At 36.6% G+C, this 27,288-nt stretch overlaps 2 protein-coding genes across 12 annotated transcripts in view; one reads left to right on the top strand and one right to left on the bottom strand.

Annotated features, from left to right (window-relative positions):
- Positions 1 to 20,778, top strand: part of KIAA0825 (KIAA0825 ortholog) — a 412,101-nt gene extending 391,323 nt beyond the window's left edge. Inside the window, exon 21 of one of the 2 annotated variants that reach the window (XM_053663574.1) lies at positions 19,078 to 20,778. In XM_053663574.1, the coding sequence (XP_053519549.1) occupies positions 19,078 to 19,195 (118 nt within the window). In that variant the 3' untranslated portion in view covers positions 19,196 to 20,778. The remainder of the gene's footprint in view (positions 1 to 19,077) is intronic. The other variant, XM_053663575.1, reaches the window with a different exon arrangement.
- LOC128627135 (uncharacterized) overlaps positions 1 to 27,288 on the bottom strand; it is an 87,786-nt gene that overhangs the window by 54,833 nt on the left and 5,665 nt on the right. For 3 of the 10 annotated variants that reach the window (XR_008391246.1, XM_053663583.1, XM_053663585.1), the window contains exon 2: positions 18,610 to 18,674. The exons of 3 other annotated variants lie outside the window; for them this stretch is intronic. Coding sequence is in view for 4 of the 7 variants with exons in the window: in XM_053663583.1 (XP_053519558.1) it covers positions 18,628 to 18,674 (47 nt within the window). In the remaining 3 variants the exon portion in view is untranslated. Of the gene's footprint in view, positions 1 to 11,963; positions 12,091 to 18,609; positions 18,675 to 20,771; positions 20,877 to 27,288 lie in introns of those variants that run through there. 4 more of the 10 variants (XR_008391244.1, XR_008391245.1, XM_053663584.1 and 1 more) reach the window with 3 other exon arrangements.

Raw genomic sequence — 27,288 nt, 5'->3', positions numbered from 1 at the left:
CTTTCTCCCCTGTTGCCTTCAGGGCAACTATGTGATTCACTGAAAGTATAGTTATGGTCTGTCATGACTGTATATGACAAAGGTCTGCAGACCTTTGTCATGGTCTGCATTCCAAATCACCCCGCCATGCTGATTTTGTTGTTGCCTTCATACAATAAAATCCCATTTCTGGGATGTACAGTTCTACGTGTTTGGACAAATGCATAGTGTCACATGTCCACTGATATAGTTCCCTACAGAATAATTTCATCATCCCCCCAAAACAAGAGTTACCCCTTTATCAATAATCTCTCCTCCCATTCCAACCACTGGCAGCCACTAGTTTTTTAAACAGGGACACGTAAAATGGAATCACACAACATATAGTAACTTGATTCTGTCTTGTTTTCCTTAGGAAAATGCATTTAAAATTTACACAAGTTGTTGTGTGAACCAGCAGTTTGGGCCTTCTTATGGATGCATGCTCTTCCATAGTAGGAAATGGTTTAAGGACATCTGTGTGGTTTACAGTTTGGGGCTATTGTGACTAAAGCTGCCATAAACTTTTATTTACAGGGTTTTGTGTGAACATAAATTTCCATTTCTCTTAGGTAGATATGTAGGAGTGGGATGGCTGGGTTATACGGTAGGTGTATATTTAACTTTTTAATGAACTGCCAAAGCACTTCCCAAAGTGGCTGTACGATTTTGCGTTCCTACCCATCTATTGCATATTAAGGAGAAAACTTGTAACCTAAGAATTATATGCCCTCCTAGATGTTTATGTGTGATGGCAGCAGAATTCTCAGTTATTCAAAAATTTATAGATTATAGCACCAATGCCCTTCTTGAAAAAAATTACTTAAAGTCACACTCTAGCCAACTGAGAAATAGTAATTAAGAATTTGAAAAAGAGCCCTTTCCTAATAAATAAAATCTTAAGGAAAATAAATGAAGGAAAGATACTTCCTTATCATAAAAAATTATATCTGAGAAGACAGACATCATATAATATTAATTATAAAACCAGAACTCATACTAAAATCAAGGGGGAGATGGAATTCCTGATCATCTTATTCCACACTATTTTAGAATTTCTAGCTAGTGCAGTAAGACATAAATCAGAAATAATGGACTAGTTGTTGGAGAGTAAAATGGAAAATGGTCAGTAATTGCAGAATGTCCCTTAGAAAACTCAAAAATGCCATATAAAATCCTCTAAAACAAAAATCAATATGGCTATGAAACACACAAAAAAAGTATCAATATCCTAATAAGAGAAAAAAAGAAATAGAAAAATTCTCTGAATAATATAGCAACATACACATCACAAAATTCCTAGGAGTAACCCTATCCAAAATATGCAGGACCCATGTATAGAAAACTATAATAATTATTGAAGTATAAAGGACCTGACTATTGGCCCTGGCTGGTGTGGCTCAGTGGATTGAGTGCCAGCTGCAAACCAAAAGGTCGCTGGTTCTATTCCCAGTCAGGGCACATGCCTGAGTTGCAGGCCAGGTCCCCAGGAGGGGGTGTGCAAGAGGCTACCGCACATTGATGTTTCTCTCCCTCTCTTTCTCCCTCCCTTCCCCTTTCTCTAAAATAAGTAAATAAAATCTTAAAAAAATAGCACTCGATATTGACTTTTACAATACTGCCATTTATTCACTTATTCAGTTTGATTACTTCTCCAAAATTTGTTTTTGCCACAAATGTAAGTTACATAAGGAGCAATAATTGGCATATTTACTGTGTTATCCTGCGTGCTTAATATATTATTAAAACTATTTATTTTGATAATGGCAAAATTTTGTTCAATCTGTTCTATGAACTGTGTACAGTTTCTAAGACTCATTCATTAAGTAGTTTAATAGTTTTTGAAAGGAATCTAGACAAGTTAATTACTATTACCTCACATATAAAAATAACCACCCATTTAACCCCATCATGGCTCACAGTTTTAAGCATAGGTACCCAGCATCCTGCTTTCCTATCTTTCTTCACTTTCCCTCTCTAATATTAATGGATCCCACAACACAATACAAGAATATTAAAGCTGAGGGGAGTTTTGGGGATTTTAGAAATGGCTCTTCTTTATAAAGAGTTTGATTATACTTCATCAATTCAATTTTCAGATCCCAGAGGCAATTCCAGGTTAGTAGTAAATGAATTGGAATGAAATTCTAGTTATTAAAAATAGAAAAACCCAGAAAAGAAACCCACAGAATCTAGGAGCAGGTTAATGTGAAATACTTCACAGTTTGCAATCTGAGCCTTTTATCTGAAATCTTTTCTGCTTTCTATGTGAGACAGAACTTAAGGTTAATGACACAGAGTATTTCATTTCTTGATAGTTCAGTTTCATTTCATAATTAGTTTGACATTTTTCCTTATCTTATTTGATCACTAATATTTTCTTACATTTTAAAAATAATGGGATGATGCAATAACATTGGCTAAAGGTGGCTGACTGGCTGAACCGCAGCTGAAGATAAAACATTTTCTTGATTATTCTTCTCATTTTCCAATGTTTTATTATCTATGGGTGTGTATTTGTGTTTCTATGTATTTGCTGGTGGGGGGGGCACTACTGTGTAGTGACTTTCCTGTTGTGCTTTTAAATAGGATTTCCTATGAACACTAATAATGTCATAGTTATTTACTGGGAGAACTAATCTGGATTCTTTGGAGATGTGTGGAAGTCTTGTGAAAATGAAATTACAGATGCAGCATATCTCAGCAGTAATGAATCTGTTTTGTATATACAGGGTTAGGTTAAAAAAAGCAATTTTTCAAACTCAGTGCTTTTTTGATGGTCAAGTGTTTATGCATTGAGTCATTAATGTACAGTATGCCTTGGGAAGAGTTCATTTTCTAGCTAATGTTAAAGAAGAATTGGCCTGTGACAGGCTTTTCATATTTTTAAATGATAATTCTGATTTGTTAGGTAAGATCCTCTTGAGTACATGCTACCACCTATAAATGAAAGGGCTGGCAAAGACTCTTTGTTGTAACTAAATTTACAAAAAATTACACATATTAAACATCAATACATATTATTGGTTCTACTGTATATTGCTGAATCAATCATAGATTTTAACAGTAAGAAAATTTAATGACTTTGATGGGGAACTCAGAATTGTAATACAGTAGCAGGGACTCTTCACAAAACTTTGTACCTCGATGAGGATAACCTGTGAAAGGTAACTGCCTATAACTGAGTTAGACTTGCTACATTTTTGCCAAATACATAGGTTTTTGTAAATAAGGATAGCTGGGCAAGATAGAAGTAACTACAATGATTTTGTTTACTAAATATATTTGTTGACAATATATACTATATATTGTCAACTGTTTATTTTTAATTCTTCTCAGCTATTCCCATAAAAAGTAACATTCAATCTTTACATTGTACAGTTAAATACAGAAGGAAGTTATTTAACTTGGTCAATAAAGGACTCCTTTTGGAAATTAAATTTAATGGCAGTCAACTGGTACATTTGAAATTAAGCTTTATATTAGGGAGAAGAACTCAGAGGAGAGGAATAAAAGTCAATGCTATAAGACTGTGAAATTAAGGAAGAAGGCTCTTCAAAGTAGAGATGCCCTCTCTCAAAATATTAGCAGTCATGCTGGGTAGTCACCTGACAGTCATAGAAAGAGGTAACACAGTGCTTGATTTACTCTGGCTGCAAAAAGCGCTGGGAATGTCAGTCAGAATTTTCTGTATACTGCAATAGCTAAGGTGCACCCACTGCAAAAATGAAGCATTATTAAACACAATCACACCTTAAACTGAGATGACAGATGTTAAAATGACTATGAACAGTACAGTTGAAGTGGGAAAGGGTCACACACAGTTGTCTGGGAAGTGAGACAAGGATGTGTGGAGAAATAATCAATTCTCTGGAGAATGATAGGGTTTTAGGGTATGAGAGATAATGGGTGAGATCATTGGAAAGACGGAGCAAAGGGCCAGTTTCTAATTAAGTTGACAGCATCTACAGGGTTTTCTCAGGGAAAATACCAGTGGTCTGAGTTGGTCTCCATTTAGTGCATGAGCTCTGTAGTGAGAGGGCTAGAAACATGGCACAGCTTTGGGGAACGAGGCTTTTTCCCCCACTACCTATCAAGACAAATATCATTCAGATGATGTGTCCATGCACCAAATGGTAATGAAATAGGAAGAGGGCATCCAGGGTTAGAGCTGTGGGGGTTAGTCAGTGTATACATTCTGCTTAGCAAAGAAGGTGTTTAAATTTTTTGGGGGGGAAGCTGTAAGTATTGAAGGGTATTCATGCTGTGTTCCTGTTATGAAACCCATCAGACTAAAAGATATATCAAAAGAAATAAATTGATAGGGTTGGTGATTGGATGTAGTTAGAAGGAAGATGGGTAAATGAACAAAGGACAGAGGATTTTTTATTATTTAAAAGGATTATCATTTTTAGGTATTGTTTGACCTCTCAAAGTAGGAAGAGGCTGAGTGTGTGTGTGTGTGTCGGCAATACTTACATATGAAATAGTATCATGAACATTTTTAGCTAGTACTCAAACAAGTTCCATATTATGTACAAATGGGGGGAATGCAATTAATAATTGACAAGTTATGAATTTTTTATACTTTAAGCCATGAGGCTGCCACATCAACAAATGTAATCCCTTGGCGAATATGTCTTATGTTTATACCTGTGAAATGTATACATTTAACACAGAACCCAAACAGAACAAGTAAGCATTTTATATGTATACTTTGATTTGCAGACTCCATTCTGGGACATGTTTATTAAATTAGAAACAAGGAAGGAGTGCAAGCAAAGTGAGCTTAGACTTGGTGTTACTTTTATGCATTTTGCCAAACTTGAACTCAACTTGGTAGAAATGTTTTTTGATGTATAGAAAACTACTCTCAAAAGTTAAAATGATAAATTATTTAAACTTGAAATTCATTGACGGGAGCCCCACATTGTAATGGTTAGTTCATGTTAAACATCGTAAGCTGAAGTAGCGAGAAAAGATCACACCAAGAATCTTGGAAGGAGTGGCCAACTCTAGGCACATGATGCACTGCACATTTGACGTAGCTGTTGATGAGAGCACCAGAGCTTGCCAAAGAGCCGTAAGATAAAATACTTTCTTGAAATAAATTTGAGGTCCATTCAAATGAAAGTTCTATGAGGGTAAAGATCTTGTTTAGCATGCCTCCCTACCTCCTTGATGCCAGCATGAAGTTGGGGAAAGCAGCACTTCCTACTGGTCTCCCAGGGGTGAAGAAAGGAAGGGACGGGACTGCCCTTTCATTACCCAGCAGCTGAGGCAATGTCAGTTATGTTGAAAGGTGATGGCATTTCAACTCAAATGGGTCTGAAACATACTCAGATCAGATACAATTATGGCCTGGCACATGGAGTGCAGAGAGACTTTTTTCTCCATCAGTTAATTTTGTGACATATGCAGAGTGGATACAAAGTGTTATCAAACTGTCAGCTCCATGAGAGCAGCTCACATTTCACTTATTGTTACATAAGACGTAGAAACGGAGAGAGACACAGAGATGCATAGTTTGCAGTAGATGTGCTATGCTGGTTAAGAGCATTTAACTATGGAGCCAACCGCTTGGGTGAGGATCCTGGCTCCACCAACAATCAGTGTGTGACCTTGGGTAACTCCTGGTCTGTAGCTGTAATGATAGTTCACACATCTCATAAAGTTGTTATGAGGGCTAAATGAACTAATAGATACAAGGTACTTAGAACAGTACCTGGCTCATGGAGACTGCTAAGTAAGTATAAGCTATTAATATATGCTCCAAACCTTCATAGTGCCATAGTAAGCATTCAGTAAATATTTTGATTACTGAAAGAATGAAAGGAAAAAACTTTGGAACCTATATGAATATAGACATATAGGCAGTAACTTAATGAAGAGTAATGGCCCTATTAACCATGTAGAGCTCTGGACTCTAGAAGACTTTTAATCTTTCTAAGTTCTTAGCCAATTTCAAATAAAATATGAGCCCAGACTACATTTTGAATGCTTCTCTAAATACAATGTTTTTATTAGTAACAGGCTGCAAACGGGCTCTTTAGCTGTTGGGCCACATGTTTCAAAACAGTGCTTTCATTCAGATTGGTGTCCCAGGGAGTGGTTAGGGCAGTGGGTAAGCCTTGTGCCAATCTCTGTTGCCAAAACAAGATTGATGCCTCTGTTGGCCTCAGCTTTACAGTGGCTAGTCAAAATATACTCGATTTTTGAAAATTTTGAGATACAAGTGCATAATCCTTTCCTTCTTGTTGAAAAGAGGACTTTTCTCATTTTTACAGCAAGAACAGTATTGCTTGACACAGCTTAAGTACCTTTTAACATAAAAAAGTTAATAAATGGAATAGACACCAAGTGTCTACAGAGCACAGTCCATGGACATTTCCAGGTGTACCAAATTTAACTTGAAAAAAAAGACGTTTTCTCTAGATTCATTAAATTACACATTACACTGAGAAAAACCAGCAAAGTGATTCTGGCAATATATAGTATTCCTGACACTTCTGTTAGCAAATGGCATTTCTTCTACATCAGCACTCAATGCTGGCCAAATAGCATGACCTTGGCCTTCTATCTAAACTCCTATAATTTTAAAAATCCACTGGTGGGAATGAATTCTCTTTAGAGATATGGATGATTTACAAGTAACAGAAAAGTTCAGCTTTCATTACCACTGATGGCTATGCTTCCATTTATGTTTTCCCCAAGCCATAACTATTTAAAATGTTACTGTTAGCATTCTAGTTGTCCTATTTGTCGGTATATAACTCTCCACTTAAATCTATAGAACAAATCATATTAATTAAAATAAATTGGTTAGGACAGTTAAGTTGTATTGCAGATTGTCTCTGAAGGCTATAAATTCAAATTAAGGGTTTTTACTGCTTATTTCTGAGCTTGGAAATAGTCCTTTTACTGCATTAGTAGTAGCAAAATAAATCTACCACCTTACAAAAGAATATTAATTTAAATTCCTGCAGAAATAGCTGGATAAACTGCAGATATAGCTATTTATCATAATTATATAACAAATTCTTGGTTGAAGCAAGCAGCCAAACTGCTAATTTATTATGGCAAGTATTGATATTTAATAGTCTAGAGTATGGATTTTTCTTAGGCATACTGTATTTATTTGTATATATTTTAAATGTATATTTCTCTATATATTTATATCTACCCTACTTATATCTATATATTATATGTTAGGTATATATAATATTGGGTTACAGAGGTTCTAAGCTGTATATATTAACAGTGATATATTTTTAAAAATAAACCTTATTTTATGGATATTAAAATGTTAAATTAGGTGACAAAATTGTGGGGACTTGGAATAACTTGATCATTTTAAGACAATCCCATGTTATATAAGTTCCCAAGGCAAAGATGGGTCTGCCATTTACAGTATTCTGTAAAAACTAAAGGTCCTTTATATTTCATGGAAATCTCCACAATAATTTTTTTTAAAACTTTGTCTTTAAAAATGAAAACAAGAAGTATAAATCAATAATAGTCCTGTTTCAACCTCTTTTTGTAAATAAATTTTCTTAATGCCTTCCTATTTCTACTGAATTCTCCCCCAAACTAGCATACATTAATTATGTATGGAAGAAGGAATAGCTAAATTATGTTAGGAAGGAATAGCTAAATTATGTTAGGAAGAAGTTTAGAAAGCTCTCTTAGCTCTTGCACCAGACTGAGATGTTTGTTACCCATTCATTCCCAACGCCCCTGCCCGAAAGCAGTGTAAAGACTCGGAACTCTCGTGGAGGATCCATACTGTTTCAGAATTGTAGAGATTCAATACGAAGTTTGGAGAAAAGCCAAACTTCTAAACTGTTAAAAATTGCAGCCTACATGGAAAATTTAAACTGTTATATTATGGAGCAGATAAAACTAAGCAACAAAAATATCTATCTAGGTTACATGAAAAAAATAATGTTGATTTCTCCATCTCCACTAAATGTATGCTAAAGGAGATGGCTGGACTATCTACATTCCTTAAAACTTAGCTTTTAAAACATGAGGCAAAAGTGGTTGTATTACAGATTGCATCATCTAGAGAACATATCACAAAGAAGGTGGGTTAGTTAGTATTGTAAAGACCTATTTCCAAAGGAAGATACTTAACTGTCAAATCCTCTGGGTTATGTGGATAAAAAAATAGTGCCATTTATATTCAAGGCGATTACATTCAAAGCTGATTTTCTGGTTTATAATAGATTTTCTATAACTATTCATGAACACCCATTAAGTTATTCTCAAGTGTAGAATAGCCTCATATCTGTTTTCTCCCTAAAGTTTGTCCTTTGGGACTAAGTGCTATTCAGCATCACCTCCCTACAGAAATGTCTTTAAAGAAGAACATCAAATTCTATAATTTCCAATTTTACTATAGAATTTAATAATGACTTTACTACTCAAAAAATCAGTATTCTTTCTGTCATTAATGTTGCTACATTGTCAATGAGTTAAGAACATGAATTATTCCCTGAAGCTACCTCCGACTGCATCATGAGGAAAGGCCCTGCACTACTGAGTGTGGCAGAATGTATATGAATGGTGAGAATAACTGAAGTGGAAGTGACAATCAAATTTAGAAAACCTGGGACAAAAATGAAGTTTAAAGACAGTGAATTACAGTTTGGGAGATAGATGAGTTACAGGTGGGGAGATGACAGGCGGGTGTTGGGAGTAGCTGTGAGGCTTCTCGAGGGAGAAGACAAGAAGGTCTAGGACTGAATCCTGGGCAGGCCCACACCTTCAGGACAGCAGGGAGAAGAAAACAGAGGCAGGCTTGTCCCCTCTAATCTGGACCTCCCTCTGAAGCCAGTCTGCACTGTTTGTACAGAGGAGAAGGGCAAAAAGGTTTGTTTGAAGAGAATAAAATCTAATACGACTTCATTTTTCACTCCTCAGCTACAAACTAGTATGACAATTTGAAATCATTAGTTTGGCCAGATGGCCGATGTTGTTTAACAGTGCAGTTAATGAGTAAATAACTGTAAAGCACTTTGTAAATATAAAGTACTACATAAATGTTTAATAATAACATTAAATTATGTCAGAGTTCTTATTTCAAGTTGCATTTTTATATCCAAGTATTTTATTGGTGTTTCTGGGGAAATGCCAATAATATGATTAAATGTTATGAGAGAATATATTTGAAAGATATAACAAAAGAAAACAAAAAGAGCCTTGGCCATGCTAGGCTGAACAGAGTGAACAAATATGAAATGAAAGAAAGGAGGAAATGACAACATGATCACAGCAATGTGTAACTGAACACTGAGTGAAACTACCATAATAATTAGTAACTTCATTTTACCCACATATTTATCAGAAAGAAAACTTATCAGATAAAACGATGGGAAGGGCATAGAGCAGGAGAAGGAACATCAAATCACCAGCTCTGGGGAAGCCAAATGATTCAAGCAGAGTCTTATAAAATAATTAGCAAGGTTTCATGAATTCATAGCTTACTTGCCCTTTACAATAATGTGTTAGAGTAATACCATTAGCATCCTCTATTCTGCACATGAAAAAACTGAGGCACAGAAAGGTTATGCAACTTTCCCAAAAGGACATAGTTAGTAAAAGTTAGTTGGTGTCTGCGGGAAGGATGTGGGAAAGAGTTTCTGTCTCTGCTAAATAGGACACGTGGAGCTTGTGTGCCTCTTCTTCCATCCTCCTGCCTCAAACCAAGGGCATGATGCTGAAGTTGCAGCACCATCTTGCAACCATGAGGCAAAGGACAAGAGACATCAGGTCTACATGCCTGCACCACTGGATGCCTTGCTATGTGAAAAACATGACCCCCTATTGCTTCAGTCAGTCACAGTTGGGACTTTTGCTATTTGCAGAAATTTGAGGTGATTCAACTTTAACCAGTATGCCAAAAAAAACATGCTAAGTTACCACTCATCGAGTGTTTGCTGTGAACCACATACCATTTTATGTTTTATGTGTACATGGTTGTTTCATCCTGATGGCAAGTCTATGAAGCAGGCAATGTTATTATTCACATTTTATTGATAGAGAAACAGAGGTGCAGTATCTGGCTTGGCCATAGCCACATAGTTTAAAAGGGATTCAAGAAGCACCTGGCTTCTCAACCTCTGCTCTTTAGCAAACAGAATTTATTCTAAGCAGTGAAATACTAAAGCCATTTTGATTAAAATCACAAACTAGATAGGGATGCTTCAATAATGTTTTGGAAATCAGAGGACTTCCGCCAAAATGGAGGCATAGGCAAAGACACCATGCTTTCTCTGGCAACCAAGTTGAGAGACAATAAAATATTAGCAACAGAAAACACAGCCAGAACACAGAAAATTGAACTTTTCAGAAGTCTGATCACAACAAATTCTTCAGCCTGATCGATAGACCAGCAAGGGAGTAGGCGGTGAGACGACAAGACTGAGCAGGCCCCAGCGGTGAGAGGCAGCAGAGGGGCCGCCGTTTCCCCGCTCTGACCCCGCCCCACATACAGCATCACAACCCAGCGACCTGGGTGGCCCCGCCTTGGTGAACACCAAAGGTTCCGCTCCTCATACGTAACAGGCGTGAACAGACCAAAAATGGCTCAAGAAAAATCTCAAAGCCCCAGAGCCCATAACTCTAAGCAACCAAGAAATAGCCAAACTTTCAGGTGCACAGTTCAAAACACTGGTGATCAGGATGCTCCAGAACTGGTTGAATATAGTCACAAATTAGAGGAACATATGAAGGCTAAACTAATTGAAATGAAGGGACTTGCACAGGAAACCAATAGTGATGAAGAGGAAACTGGGACTCAAATCAAGGGAGTGAACCAGAAGGAAGAAAATAACGGCCAAACAGGAAAATATGAAGAAACAAGAACTCAAAAAAATGAGGAGAGACTTAGGAACCTCGAGGACATCTTTAAACGCTCCAACATCCGAATTATAGAGGTACCAGAAGGGGGAAAGGAACAGCCACCAGTGGAAAACTTATTTGAACAAATAATAAAAGAGAATTTCCCCAATCTGGCAAAGGCAACAGACTTCCAGGAAATCCAGGAAGCTCAGAGAGTCCCAAAGAAGTTGGACCCAAGAAGAAACACACCAAGGCACATCATCATTACATTAGCCAAGATTAAAATGAAGGAGAGAATCCTAGAAGCATCCAGAGATAAGGACACAGTCACCTACAAAGGACTTCCCATCAGACTGTCAGGGGATTTCTCAAAAGAGACCCTACAGGCAAGAAGGGGCTGGAAAGAGGTATTCCAAATCATGAAATCCAAAGACCTACAACCAAGATTACTGTATCCAGCAAAACTTTCATTTAGAATGGAAGGACAGATAAAGTGCTTCCCAGATAAGATCAAATTCAAGGAGTTTATCATCACCAAGCCCTTATTATATGAAATGTTAAAGGGACTTACCTAAGAAAAAGAAGATACAAAAGATGAACAGTGAAAGTACAGCAAACTCACAGTTATTAAGAACCACACCTAAAACAAAAGCAAACTAAGAGGACAGCTAGATCAGGAGCATAATCATAGAAATGAAGATCACATGGAGGGTTAGCAACAGGGGAGTGGGAGAATAAGAAGGGGGGAGAAGGTACAGAAAATAAGTAGCATAGATGGTAGGTAGAAAATAGGGGGGAGGGCAAGAATAGTAGGGGAAATATAGAATCTAAAGAACTTGAGACACGTGGTCATAAACTAAAGGAGGGAATGGTGGGGGAGGGGTGTGCAGGGTGAAGGGGAATGAAGGGAGGAAATAGAACAACTGTAATGGCATAATTAATAAAATATACTTTAAAAAATAAATAAATTCTGACTGAAAAAAATGTTTTGGAGACTCTAGAACACATATTTAATTTCACCATGGGGATGCTATTAACATTTTGGGAAAAGAACTCTTTATTGCTTGACATTGTTGCGAATTAAAGATGCTTACCATCTCTGTTCTCTGCCTCAGAAGCACTCTCTAGACAGCGTTAACCAAAATCGCTCTCCGTATTTCCCCACAGGGACTCAGTGCCAACCCAGTGCAGAACCGCCATTCCAAAAAAGCAGTCAGCAAACATTCTCTGTAAAAGTCCAAACAGTGAATATCCTGGGCTTTGTGGGACATTCAGTCCCAGTGGGCCTCAGCCACAACTTTTAAACTCTTACATGATAGAATGAGATCAATCATAGGGAGCACATAAACAAATGAGCATGGCTGTGTTCCCATCCAACAATTCTGATGCCATTTTATAGATGAAAACCCTGAGGCACAGGGAGGTTAAGAAACTTGCCTAAGTGATTCAACCCAAAAGTAGAGTGATTCCATAGCTTACATTCTTATTTGGAATATTACTGAGTTCCGATTTTAGATGCTTTTCTGTTAGCAGAAGGCATAGTAAATGCCTCAAAGAACTTCTCGCACTCCAGATTCTGGTTGTCCTTCTCTGACTGTCATTGAGTTCTCTTTCTGGCAGTAAGGGCCCCCCAGTACTTGCTTCTGTGACAGTCTGGACCCACACTACCAAAGACATACCTTATGCTTAACCACCCTCAACATGTGACTCTTTTAGTTGGCTCTGACACACGGTATCCACAAAGCCCCTTAAAATAAAACATTTTATCAAACTGATCACAGGAATAGTTATTCATTGATCAGTGACTGTTTTACTTTTACCACTTTGGGTCTTATTTTAGAGATGCTAAATCTACCACTGCTCGTTAAAGTGAGCAGAAATAGGAATCTTTTACACATGGTCTAGTACATGTAGGAGCCTATAATATTACCTAATATTCAAAGACATACAGAAGATCAGGTAGATGCTTCTAGCCCAGGGCTGAGTGTGTATGTAAATCCAGGAAGACCCACCAAGGCTGAGAGCATTCACACCAATCTGAGTAGTGCTGGTGAGCAAAGTTGTGACTGCTAGTTCTGTTAGTGCACCTCACCCAAGGTTTTAGAGTCCTCTGTTGTGTTTGGGGAGGAAAAGGAACCCCTGGTGTAAGGACAGGAGAAGCTCCCACACCTATCCACCCAGGAGTCCTGCAGACACAGCTAAAATAATGGTACAGATAAGTGGGGTCTCATGGGATTTTGCGGCTCATCAGTGTCTAAGATGCATGTTCACTGCCACCTGTAGGAGTGGAGGTCAGGTTGCAATTCTTTTACCAGAGTAGGCAGGTGGGGAATTTAGTAATAGTGAAAGAGATCAGGCTACCAAAGTTGTAAAAAAATGTAATTACTTCATAAAGCTGATTTAAGCAAAACTAGAAATATTCTGGTCCTGACATTTTCTGGTTTCTGTAGGGACATGCTTCCACTACAGATTTTAAATATATAGAGGAAACTAAGGATAGAAATTTTAAACAGACTGCCAGTCAATGGTGTTTAACAAATTGATGCATTTTCTCTCCCCACAGTTTTTGATATAATTGTTTTTGAATTGTGTTAACAGAGTCTAAGATGACAATGGAATTAGAGATGGAATTAGGAATGAAATTAAGAACTTAGATGTGAAAAATAACAATGCTTATGATAAAAATGCCTTTCAAATCCCTAATACTAATAATCACTAAAAGTAAAGTATTAGGGTAAATGTAGTTTTAATACTTAGTTTTTTCTATCTTTGTCATAATTTCTTATTCTCTTATGAAATTATTTTTTCTTAATAAGCACAAAGCAAATGTAAGAATTTTGTGGTAGGTGAGTAGCTTTGTCTAATATCATTGCTAACAGCTCAATTATACTATGAAGTGCCTATAATTGTAATGAAGCTTCAAAAATCCTTTTCTTAGATTCTATTATGCATACAATTCATTTAAATTACATTAATTATAGAGATTTTTAATGAAGCAGAGAACTTGTGTTTTCAATTTTCACACATAGAGACAATGATCAAAATATTTATGAACGTATTACATATTTTGTTGACATTCAGAAGATAATTCACTTACTCAGTACAATATTAGTACCTTTACATGGGAGAAAAGGAAAACCAAATTTTTCATGTCTGGGTTTCTTTAAGAGTATATGAATTCTAGTCTGGCCCAATACCAGCTGAGCATCATCCCAATGCACCAAGGTGGCGGGTTTGATCCCCAGCCAGGGCACATACAGGAATTGACCAATGAATGCATAAAAAAGTAGAACACCAAATTAGTAATTTTCTCTCTCCACGCCCTCTCTCCTTTCCTCTTTCTCTAAAAATTAAATTTTTTAAAGTATGTAAATTTTAGAAAGTTCTTTTTTAAATTATGTAGCCCAATTCATGCCATATCTTTTAGGAAATATAATATTTAAAGTATTTTAACAGTAATTAATGATACTTGTAAAATAATTTTAGAACCATAGTCAGTGTTAGATTTACAAGCCTGGACTCAAGGGTCTGACTCCCTTGTTTCAACTCAATGATACCTGGGCAAGTGACATTAACAGTCTGTACTTCAGTTTACTTCATAGAATAGGAATAATAACACTTTGTGGTAAGGATTTAAACAGTGATATGTCAAGTGTTTAAAACAATGCCCTCATACACAGTTAGTACTATATAAGTATCTTTCATTATGTATTTTCCTGCTTGGGAGGAGTTAAACTTAAAATACTAGTTTTAAGTATTTTAGGATGTCCAAGTTCACCTATATAAAATGGGTAGGTACCATTCTTCAATATTCCATGAAAGCAGTATGAGGTAACCTTGTGGGTTAAATTTTAAATCCCAAAATATGGATTTCAGGAGTACCCCCTCTTGTAACGTGGCTTTGAACAGTGTGGTGGTGACGACAAATCTCTACCCTTCAAGTTGTTAAAACCAGTATGACCAATTACTTAACTCTGACCATATGGGAACATATGGAAAAACTAACAGGGCTAGAAATAGCAGTTCTTAGATTCGGCCTAGATTGGTGCTAGAAGATGAGGAGAATCCCAGGCAGAGGATGAAGAAGAAATATAAATTCAACCCAGGTCTGGTCTCTCAGGTAATCCCCTTTCCTTTCCTTTTTTCTTCTCTCTTACATATCCCAGCTCCCAGGGTTGGCCACAGCGTATTGAACGTAGCCCTTCCACAAGGAAACCTGTGTGGGAACAGGGATCCCACTAGTTTTCTGTGGAGATGCAGTGCCCATGCTTTCTTTCCACAACTCAAACCAAACCACAAGCCCCCCAAACTTAATATGCTTTCCTCATGTGTAACAGGCGATTTGTTCCCCAGGAATTCTAACTACAATAAAATAGGGGGCTTCTGGAAGACATTCATTGAATATCTGCTTTTTTGTTGTTAGAAATACTGTAATACTACAATTCCATATATAAACAACCCTAAAGACTATACCAACAAACTATTAGAAATAATAAACAAATACAGTAAAGTTGCCAGATACAAAATCAATATACAAAAATTCATTGGATTCCTACACATTAACAATAAAATATTAGGAAAAAGTGAAGTAAATTCCATTTGCAACTGCAATGTAAAGAATAAAATTCCTAGGAATAAACTTAAGGGAAATGAAGGACCTATATGCATTGAAACTACAAGACATTGTTAAAAGAAATTGAAGAAGACATAACAAAATGTGATGATGAACTCCTTGAATTTGATCTTGTCTGAGAAGCACTTTATCTGCCCTTCCATTCTAAATGAAAGCTTTGCTGGATAGAGTAATCTTGGTTGTAGGTCTTTAGATTTCATGACTTGGAATACCTCTTTCCAGTCCCTTCTTGCCTGTAAGGTCTCTTTTGATAAATCTGCTGACAGTCTGATGGGAACTCCTTTGTAGGTAACTGTCCCCTTATCTCTGGATGCTTCTAGGACTCTGTCCTTCATTTTTATGTTGGCTAATGTAATTATGATGTGCCTTGGTGTGTTCCTTCTTGGGTCCAACTTCTTTGGGACTCTCTGAGCTTCCTGGATTTCCTGGAAGTCTATTTCCTTTGCCAGATTGGGGCTAAAACAAAAGCAAACTAAGAGGACAGCTAGATCAGGAGTGGAAACATAGAAATGAAGATCTCATGGAGGGTTAGCAACAGGGGAGTGGGAGAAGGAGAAGGGGGGAGAAGGTACAGAAAATAAGTAGCAATGATGGTAGGTAGAAAATAGATAGGGGGAGGGCGAGAATAGTATGGGAAATATAGAATCTAAAGAACTTGAGACACATGGTCATAAACTAAAGGGGGGAATGGTGGGGGCGGGGGGTGCAGGGTGGAGGGGAATGAAGGGGGGAATAGAACAACTGTAATGGCATAATCAATAAAAAATGTGTATGAAAAAAATAATAAAAGAAAGAACAGTTTAAGAAACAACAACAACAACAAAAAGAAAATGCGAAGATATTCCATGCTCATAGATTGGGAGAATCAACACGATTAAAATAGCCATATTACCTAAAGCAATATACAGATTTAATTCAATTCCTATCAAAATTCCCACAGCACTTTTCAGAGAAATAGAAGAAAAAAATCCTCAAGTTTGTATAGAACCAAAAATACCCCTAAGGGGGGAAAAAGGTATCACACACCTTGACTTCAAATTATACTACAAAGCTACAGTAATGAAAATATTATGGTATTTGCAGAAAAATGGACACATAGACCAGAAAACAAAATTAAGAGCCCAGAAATAAACCCACATTTATGTGGGCAGCTCATTTTAGACAAAAGAGACAAAAACATACAATGGGGAAAGCAAAGCCCCTTCAATAAATTGTGTTATGAGAACTGAAAAGCCACATGCAGAAGGATGAATCTAGACTACCATATATGAAAACAAAGATACTAAAGTATGGGACTGGGTCTCAGAGTGCCTTTTGTGAACTGGACCCCAAAGACAAGGGAAGCACAAGCAAAAATAGAACAACGGGACTGTGTCCAACTAAAAGGCTTCTGCACAGCAAAAGAAACCATCAACAAAACAAAAAGGCAAACAACCAATGGGAGAAGATATTTGCAAATGATACTTCTGATAAGGGATATATTGATATTCAGACTATATAAAGAACTTATGTAACTCAACAACAACAACAAAACAAAATATGCTATTAAAAATTGGCAGAGGACCTAACAGACATACAAATGGCTATTAGATATATGAGAAGACTCTCAACTTCACTTGCTTTAAAGGAATTGCAAGTCAAAACCACGGTGAGATACCACCTCACACTTTCTAGAATGGCTCTTATCAAAAAGACAAGAAATAACAAGTGGATGTGGAGAAAAGGGAATCCTCATACACTGCTCATAGGAATGTAAAGTAGTACAGTCACTACGGAAAACAGTATGGAAGTTCCTCAGAAAATAAAGAATACAGCTACCGTATGGTATGACTCAGCAATCCCTCTTCTAGGTATCTATCTGAAAATTTTAAAAACATTTATTTGTAAAGATATATTTACCCCTATGTTCTCTGTAGCATTACTTATGGTAGCCAAGATATGGAAATAACTGAAGTGTCTTTCAGTGGATGACTGGATGAAAAAAGTGTGAAACGTATACCATGGAAGACTACTCAGCCATAAAAAAGGGTGAAGAACTGCCACTTGTGACAACATGGATGGATCTTGAGAGTATCACACTAAGTGAAATAAATCCGCAGAAAAAGGACAAGAACTATATGATTTCACTCATATGTGGGATATAAAGCAGAAAGCAACAAATAAACAAATAAACTCATAGACATAGATAAGTATATGAAATTTACCAGAGGGGAAGAAGGGGCAAAGGGAAGGATAGAGAGGACACAGGGAGTCCAATACATGGTGACAGAGGGGGACTGGCCAGGGGGTGGGAGCACGCAATGCAGTCAATGTAAAAATGATATGTTGTAGAATTGTACACTGGAAAAATACATAATGTTATTAACCAACACCACTGCAATAGTTTTTAATTAAAAAGTGAGCTCTGGTTGGTGTAGTTCAGTGGAATGAGTGCCAGCCTGTGAACTAAAAGGTTGCCAGTTCAGTTCCTGGTCAGGGCACAGGACTGGGTTGCAGGCCAGATCCTTGATTGGTGGCTTGTGAGAGGTAACCATTGTTTCTTTCTGTCTGTCTGTCTGTCTCTTTTTTTTCTCTCTCTCTTCCTCCCTTCCCCTCTCTCTGAAAATAAATAAATAAATAAAACTTTTTTAAAAAGTGAAATCCTATCCTCTGGGAACCTTATAGTAGAGGGTCTTTTAGTAGGAATCAACGTTGGTTTTAAAAATCCTTCCATGACAGCATATCATGATGGATGGCTTAGGTAGAACTACAATGAAACGAGAAGAGAAATACATGCAAACAATTCCTTGTTGGGGTTAAGTATGCCTGACCAGTCCTGGGGAGGTGGCATATATGAGAGAAGAAGGAGGGGAAGGATAGATCAATTGTATTTGGGTTATTGTGATAATATTTACTTTGCAAGATTATACGAGCATATACATACTTTGCTCCATATTCTTAACATTTTGTCCGTGCTTCCCAATCACACAGAATTAGAAGGCCCATAATTTCTTTATTTCTTTTTACTTTTAGCAAATTCTCTGTGGATCCTTGGTAACAATCTGCAGCTTTTCTTGGGTTATTAACTTGATTACTTTAAATTTGATCTTATTTCTAGGAATGGACCAACTTACCTTGAAGGTATATTCAATTTATCTTGATATTCCTCTTGCTGCTAAAGTCTTACTGGTGAAGCTCTCTGAAATTTAAACCCACCAATAGGTTGATCAATGAGGAAAAATACTATGAAAAATATTTGCTTATTTCAAACTCTAGGTTTTATTCATGTGCATGTATATCCTGGTAATCCATATACTTTTTTTAAAAACCTGGAACTGCAGAAACCTCATTTAAAACAATACTTTAAAACTTTACCCTGGAGTAGAGCTGGTTTGACTGTTTTCATCTCCCATCCTCCTGGCCCACTGTGCAGAAGCAGTGCCAGTGAATTGTGTTGCCCAAGAAGTAGTCGGTAAAAAAACAAACAAGGAGAAACAGACGCCTCAATAAACCAGTGAATATACATATTCAAGTCTTAAACAACAGAGTGTTGACTGTAGTTTGGAAGTTACAAAAATACTAAGATGTGATTTTTCTTTTAGGTGGGAAATGAGGAAGGATGAAAGACTAAAAGAGGAAGAAAAAGCAATGCTGGAACATTTAAAACAAATTTGCAACATCCAGAACTCTTCTGCCTCAGATAACACAGAAGAAGAGTAATCTGCAGAAAACAGCAACAGCTTTATTTTAGGAAATAATCACATATAATGGAGCAGGATTTTTACTACAGTCAGGATGAACCTCAGATGTGCTGTGAAGCATGAAACCAATGACTGAGTAATCTCTGGACTGAAAAGAAATATAGCACATAAAAATAAAGTGCTACATACATTTTATTTTAAAATTAATTTCAAATGTTTTTCTTCTCTCAATCTTTCTCTTTAGATGATATAACTGCTGCCATCTCGTGTTCCCTTGAATTATTTTTTTTCTTTCAGTCTTGAAGTATCTATGACAACAGGCAAAATGTTTGGATATCTTTTCCCTAAGGATTTTTAAATACAGCATTTGGATGTTAAGTTGAATAGCATCACATGGCCCCCTGAGAGTCATCTAAAATTTTTAATCTAATTTTGTAGCTGTATCCCAAGTCCAGATCTCACCAGCCTTCCTTCCCATAGCCTCTCCATGTCCAATTTATCTTAATCATAGCCACAAAGAGCACTCCCTGAAATACAGCTTTATTCATATCTCTGCATGTAGTGGTTTTTTAAACAGCAGTTCCAATCATATGCTTTCAAATGCTGTACCCAATGGCTCCATGTTCAGGCAACTGTGAGCCATCCTCTTGGCTCAGGCCACACACTTGCCATTTTCCGCAACCAGAAACCATTTTTCTCACAAAATTATGTTCAAAACAGACTCCAGCAATCTCTACTCTACAGGTCATTATCTATAATTTCTGCTCTCTTATTTCCGTTACCTTATACACACTAAGGAAATGGAATATGTTCTAGCACCCTGTACACCAAGTAAAGCTATATATACTATAAACTTCCTAGCAGTGTCTGATATTAGATTATAAAAATGTAAAGACCTTCCTGTATAATGTGGAGTCTCCTTTTATAACAGTAGTCTCCCCAAATACCTAGTACAAGGTCATTCATCTAGTCAACAGTTAATAAACACAATTGTTTAAATGAATGTCATTGAAACAACTGTCATTGAAAAAAGACAATAAAGACATTTAGGTTACTGAGCAATCTACCGGACATCTGGGAGAGTATGTCATGAGCTGTTTTAGACCATATGACATTGTGTATCATGGTTTCTGATGTTCTCAGATTGTCCATGTTCTCATGTTCTATAATTTCAATAAAATATATGTAGGCTTCATGATAATCAAAGGAAAGGACTTAAGCATTTTTCAAAGAGTAAAAGTTTGGAGTGCAAAGGAGGCCACCTTAGAAAATCTCTTGCATTATTTCTTTTTATAAAAACACAGAAATGACCATATAGCCAGCTGTGTGTCAGATAACACATTGTATTTTTGAAGAATCTACTGTACTTTAGTTGGTTAGTACAGGGTGGGGCAAAAGTAGGTTTACAGCTGATCATATGGAAAATAATACAATAATAAATAATAATACAAGAATTAACTCTGTTTTATGTACTTACAACTGTAAGCCTACTTTTGCCACATGACATGGTTGAAATAATTTTTTAAAGTTTGATGTAGATCATTTAAAAATTATAAGAAACTTTAATGAGAATTTGACCTTCTATCTAATCTTACCTATAAGCAGTCCTGTAACAACATAAGGCAACAGTTGACTATTCTTTCAGCTTAGTGATGGTCTGTGTATTAAATCTGCATAACTCCATTCTATTAGGATAGACACTAAAACAGAAAGTCAAAGGAAAAATAAATTGATCAATAACCTAAATGAAATAATCTTACAAAGTTACAGGATTTCACATTTGGGTTCTTTTATCTTGTAATATACGTAAAGATTGTCTTTTAACACTATTTTTTAAATTAAATCTGTATTTTCTATAGTAACCCTGGAAGTGATTTAGTTCTAGAAATAAAATTTCTCTGTGACTCCCTTTTCAAAGAAGTATAGTTAAGAGCAGGATGGGATGAGCTGGAAAGAGAGGTAGAAAAGAAAAAAGAGCTTGCAGTTGAATTCTCTTTTGGACTTGCTCAGGGCACTTACTGTAGCCATAAATGCAATAAAATTTGTAACTGGAAATGTTAAATGACAAGTAACTGATTTATCAGATCACTTTGACTCTTTGACTCTCTACTCTACATGTTTCTTAAAGTATAAGAAGTGGTATTTCAAAGTGTTTTCCTTTCTCACAATTATTTTGCATTTGTAAATATTAACAACAGGAATGAATACTTCATAAATCCCTGTATGCTTACTACAAAAATATTATCTTCCTATAAAAATTATCTTTCTCACTATTCTATTTAACTGTATTTTTATAATTATAAAGAAGTATCTATCTTATTATTGGTTGAGCAGTTACTATGTGGAAATGATATGAATTAATTTTTAATAAACTACAGATGGCAATGTGTATTTCAGATATTTTACATTTTTATCATTTTTATCAAACACTGTTATAGAACTACCAAACAAGAAAAGGGAAAAATTATCTCTTTTGTGTACCAATATGTGATTATTCAAAATGTCCTACCATTCCAGTTCATAAACTGTGATTCAAAAAAACTTCAGGTCACTTGTAATTAGTATATTTTCTACAAAAAATCTTTAATTAGATTTTTATTCTTCTTGTTATACTTCAAATACTCCATAACAAAAATATTAAAAAGCTTCATTCAGACTTAAAAAGAAAAAAACACTGTCACATGCTATGACATGGATGAACTTTGAAAATACTAAGTAAAATAAGACACACAAAAAGACAAATAGGTATGATTCCACTTATATGAAGTATCTAATATAGTCAAATTCATAGAAACAGAAAAGTAAAATGGTGATTACTTGGGACTAGGATGAAAGAAAACGAATAGTTTAATGGGCATAGACTTTCATTTTTACAAGATGAAAAAGGTCTGGAGAGCTGGTCCAACAACAGCATGAATATACTTAACACTACTGAACTACACTTAAAGATAGTTAAGATTTTATGCTGTGATTTTACCACAACTAAAAAAGAAAAACTGCTGTAGGAGGAATCTTCCCAAATAAACATTCCTAACATGACACCTGAAGCTATTAAATTTTAATAGGGAAATATGAGACCAGTATATTCTACATAATGATAAAAGCTACCTGCTTTGCTTTTGAGAAATGTTTTCAATGGCACTATTAGTAAAGCAGTGAACTCTTGTTTCTCCAGAATTTAGAGAATCCAAAACATTATAAAACCTTTTCCCCTAAAAATATTATTATAATTATTTGTATGAGTAACACTCTGTATTCGTTACTTCTTGGGATCTCACAAGATGGTCATGAAAGTGTCAGCCAGGCTTTTGTCTCATCTTAAATTGGGGAAGGATCCCCTTTTACGCTCACAGAGTTACTGACAACATTCATTACTTAGCAAGCTATCAGACGTAGGGCCTCAGTTTCCTGCCATGTGAGTCTTCCCAAAATGGCCTCTTGCTTCCTCAGAGTCAAAGAGAGACAGAGAGTCTCCTTGAAAGATCAATATCACAGTCATATATAACATAATCAAATTCATTTAATCATGCATGATTCATTACCTTTACCAAATTCTAATGGTTAAAAGCAAGTCACTCATCCCAACCAGGCTCCGAGGGAAGGCATCAATCACACAATAGTTTGAATTCCAAGAGGTAAAGATGATGGGAGCCACCCTGGAGTTTATCCACCATAAGGTAAAATTAAGGCCCTGAAAAACCTTATATGGCAGGAAAGTGGAAACAGAACTGAGCCAAGAATAAGAAGAGTTGTGAGTCAGTGTTTGTTGCTATTTATTAAGCAGCTATGATAAGCCAGGCTCTGTGTCAGACTCTCCATAAGTAGACAATTTAATCCTCAATAAACACTTATTTAGGTCTGTATTGAGGGCCTTATTTGAAATAATGCATAAAAGAGTTATACAGATGTGAAAAAACAGACCAAATTATAAGTAAAGACACATAGGGAGATACTGGTCCCAGGTGGTGATACAGGAAGATCTTTTACTTCCTCCCGCAAACACACTGAAACTACAGCTACAGGTGGAACAGTTTCCTCTGGAAAAAGAAAAAATTAAAAACTGCCTGAGTGATCAGTAGATGTCAGGCAAATGAGAAAACACACACACACACACACACAATGAAACAGGTAGGAGAAGCCTGAGACCCACCTTGCCCATTAACGCTACCCATTGCATTGCAACCCACAGTGAGAAGGGAACTCAGAACCCAAAGATCCTGTCTGGGGAGCAAAAGTTTAAATTCCACATTGGGCATCCCATCTTTTAAGATCTGCACCTGACAAATGAGATTCTAAAACATGTAGCTTTGAAGACTAACTGGGCTGATGTATAAGAGACCCACTAGGCTATAGTGCTCTAAAAATAACCCTTAAAGGGCTCCTGGCTCTGAACTCATTTGCCCCAGGGCCAAGTGCAGGAGCAGGCAATCTCACCCACAGATATATGTGAAAGGCTTATTTGCTAATGTTAAAGCACTGACCTGAGGGGCAGGAAACTAACAATGCAAATCTAGGGACAAGCTGAAATACCCACACAAAGGCTGGTGGATGCCATCTTTTTATTTTTTCTTTGAACAATTACATGTGAATAAATTCAGCAACTTATGAGAATTTCTTGGATGAAATAAGAATCCAACCTATGGATGAATTTCTAGACACATAGAAACTACCAAGACTGAGTCATGAAGAAATAGAAAGTCTGAACAGACTGATTACTAGTCTGAGATGGAGTTAGTAATCAAATATTTCCTACAGACAAAAGTCCAGGACCATATGGGTTCACTAATGAATTCTACCAAACATTCAAAGAATTAATATCAGTCCTTCTCCATCTCCTCCAAAGACAGAAGAGGAAAGGACACTTCCAAATTTATTTTATTGGATCAGCATTACCTTGATACTAAAACCAGACAAGGATGCCATAAGAAAAGAAAATTACAAGCCAATATCCTTTCTGAATACTGATTTAAATTCCTCAACAAAATCTTTTGTAACATATTTATTGATTATGCTATTACAGTTGTCCCATTTCCCCCCTTTATTCACCTCCACCCTGCATATCCCCTCCCACCCATATTCCCCACCCCTTTAGTTCATGTACATGGGTCGTATGTATAAGTTCTTTGACTTCTACATTTCCTATGCATTTTCTATACTATTCTTAACCTCCCCTTGTCAATTTTTCTACCTACCATTTATGTTACTTATTCCCTATACATTTTCCCCCTTTCTCCACTTCCCCCTCCCCCATTAATAACCCTCCATGTGATCTCCATTTTTGTGATTCTGTTCCTGTTCTTGTTTGCTTAGTTTGTTTTTGTTTTTAGGTTCACTTGTTGATAGTTGTAAGTTTGTTGTCATTTTACTGTTTGTATTTCTCATCTTTTTCTTTAAAAAGTCCCTTTAACATTTCATATAATAAGGGCTTAGTGATGATGAACTCCTTGAACTTGACCTTATTTGAGAAGCTCTTTATCTGCCCTTCCATTCTAAACGATAGCTTTGCTGGATAGAGTAATCTTGAATGACTTTGAATACTTCTTTCCAGCCCCTCTTGCCTGTAAGATTTCTTTTGAGAAATTAGCTGACAGTCTTATGGGAACTCCTTTGTAGGTAACTGTCTCACTTTCTCTTGGTGCTTTTAAGATTCTCTCCTTGTCTTTAATCTTGACTAATGATGTGCCTCGGTGTGTGCGTCCTTGGGTCCAACTTCTTGGGGACTCTCCGAGCCTCCTGGACTTCCTAAAAGTCTATTTCCTTTGCCAGATTCGGGAAGTTCTCCTTCATTATTTGTTCAAGTAAGTTTTCCGTTTCTTGCTCTTCCTCTTCTCCTTCTGGCACCCCTGTGATTCAGATGATGGAACATTCAAAGTTGTCCTGGAGGTTCCTAAGACTCTCTTCATTCTGTTCTGGTTGAATGCTTATTTCTTTCCTCTGCTCCAAACCATTGATTTGAGTCCCTGTTTCCTTTCCATCCTGTTGGTTTCCTGTACATTTTCCTTTATTTCACTTTGCATAGCCTTCAATTCTTCCATTATTTTGTGACCATACCCAACAATTTTTGTGAGCATCCTGATTACCAGTATTTTGAACTGTGCATCTGATAGGTTGGCTATCTCTTCTTTACTTAGTTGTATTTTTTCTGGAGCTTTGATCTGTTCTTTCATTTGGGCCATTTTTTCCCTCTTGGCAAGACTGTTATGTAATAAGGGGTGAAGCCTTAGGTGTTCACGAGTGTGGGGCAACCCACATCACTGCCTTGTGGCACTGTATACTGGGGAGTGATGTAAGAAGAAGCAATGCTACTTGCTTGGTTCTCTTCTGCTTTTAGTCATTTCCTCCTCTACCCACAAGCAAATCAGGCCTTTCTGGTGCTGAATCCCTGGTGGGTGGGTTTGTGTACATTCTTGGACCCTGTGGATATCTCCAGTGAATTCCCCTCTGAGGCTGGGAGATTCTCCTGCTGCTGCAACCCCCACAGTTATTTTCCAGTCAGAGGTTTGAGGCTTTATTTCACCATGCTGGAATTCTGGGTTGCTCAGTCTCTTTCACTCCCAAGTTGTTCCTCCCAGTTTATCTGTAGGCAAATGTGGGACCGTCCACTCCACCATCCACTGCTTGCCCAGACTGACAGCCAATGCCTTGCCTGCCCCAGTCCTCTAGTTGCCCCCTTGCCACAAGTCCTCTCTGCCCAGCTTCCTGTCTCCAACCAGCTGCCCATCTCCACCCCTCCTACTGGTCTGGATGAATGTTTCTTACTTAATTCCTTGGTTGTTGGACTTCCATACAGTTCAATTTTCTGTAAGTTATGGGTTTTTTATTTAGTTTTTCTTTTTAATTTGTCATTGTCCTTTTGGTTGTGCAGAGAGGCATAGTATATCTACCTACACCTCCATCTTGGCCAGAATTTTTCTTTTATGTGAAAATCTTGAAGGATTTTTCACTAAACACAAGATTCTGTATGATAGATTTTTTTCTTCTAGCACTTTAAAGATGATTCACTCTTTCCCAGCCCCCAGTTTCTGTTGTGGAAAAAACAATGATCATTTGTATCATTGTTTCCCTATATGATTGTGTTATTTTATTCTGTCTTTCAAGATTTTCTCTTTATTATTGGTTCTAAGCAGCTTGACTGTGTTGTACATATTTATGATATTTTTGCATTTATCTCTCTCCAAGTTCACTGATTATCTCTTCACAATCTCTATTCTACTCAGCCAGTAGATTTTAAAATATTCAGATATTTTATTTCTCTACAGTCCTATCTGGTGATTCCAATGTTGAGGTAATTTAGGAATCAGTCTCCATTGTTTGTATTTTATTTTGAGAATGAATAACTGTGTTGGGGGAGCCTTCAAGACCAACTCTTCATTGAGAGATTAGCTAGGGGATCTTAAAGGACTAATTATGTAGTTGTCCAGTCACTGCTAAGATTTATTAAAGCAAGAAAGAGAGAGAGAGAGAGAGAGAGCGCTCATTATATAGATGTTGGAATGTGACTTAAAAGCCCATTGACCATATTCAACCAATATATCAAGTTTCAATGAAGGCTGAAAGGTAGAGTATGTTTCTGAGGATATTTGGGAATAATCAGATTGCCTACAACAGAGACAGAAGAGGGTGTATAAGAGGATTAGAAAAAAGAAGGGTAAGAGTGAAGCTTGTGCTTACAGGAGTAATTGTGAAGAACCAATAATAGAGAAGCTTGGGTTTGAGACATAAACTGCAGGGGAATGTGAATAAGAGAGGAAACGTAGCAAGAATGGATTGAAGAATTACACAGTTCTAATATTTCAATGAGGATGTACCATCACAATCCTGAAAATGTGATATTTATATAATTATTCATAATGTATTAAACATGAAAGTTTCTCTATCTTACAGATATCTGGATGTAACTTATATTTTAAATATGCAGCACTTGGTGGGTGGTGAGTAACAATAAGACAACCTAATTTTTCTCCAAGTAACTATAATTCAAATCTTTGTCAGATCTTTCTCTCTCTCCTGTTTTATGACAGACATGCATTATGGCTTTTTTGGTCACAGGAGGATATTTTAGAATGTCTCATTTTTACTTATTTAAAATTCCAATATAATTTAAATCACTTT

Source organism: Artibeus jamaicensis, unplaced genomic scaffold (genome assembly GCF_021234435.1).
Source record: "Artibeus jamaicensis isolate MK-2021 breed Jamaican fruit bat unplaced genomic scaffold, CSHL_Jam_final contig_3214, whole genome shotgun sequence".
NCBI classification, from domain to species: Eukaryota; Metazoa; Chordata; class Mammalia; order Chiroptera; family Phyllostomidae; genus Artibeus; species Artibeus jamaicensis.
This window is presented reverse-complemented; position numbering and strand designations above follow the sequence as displayed.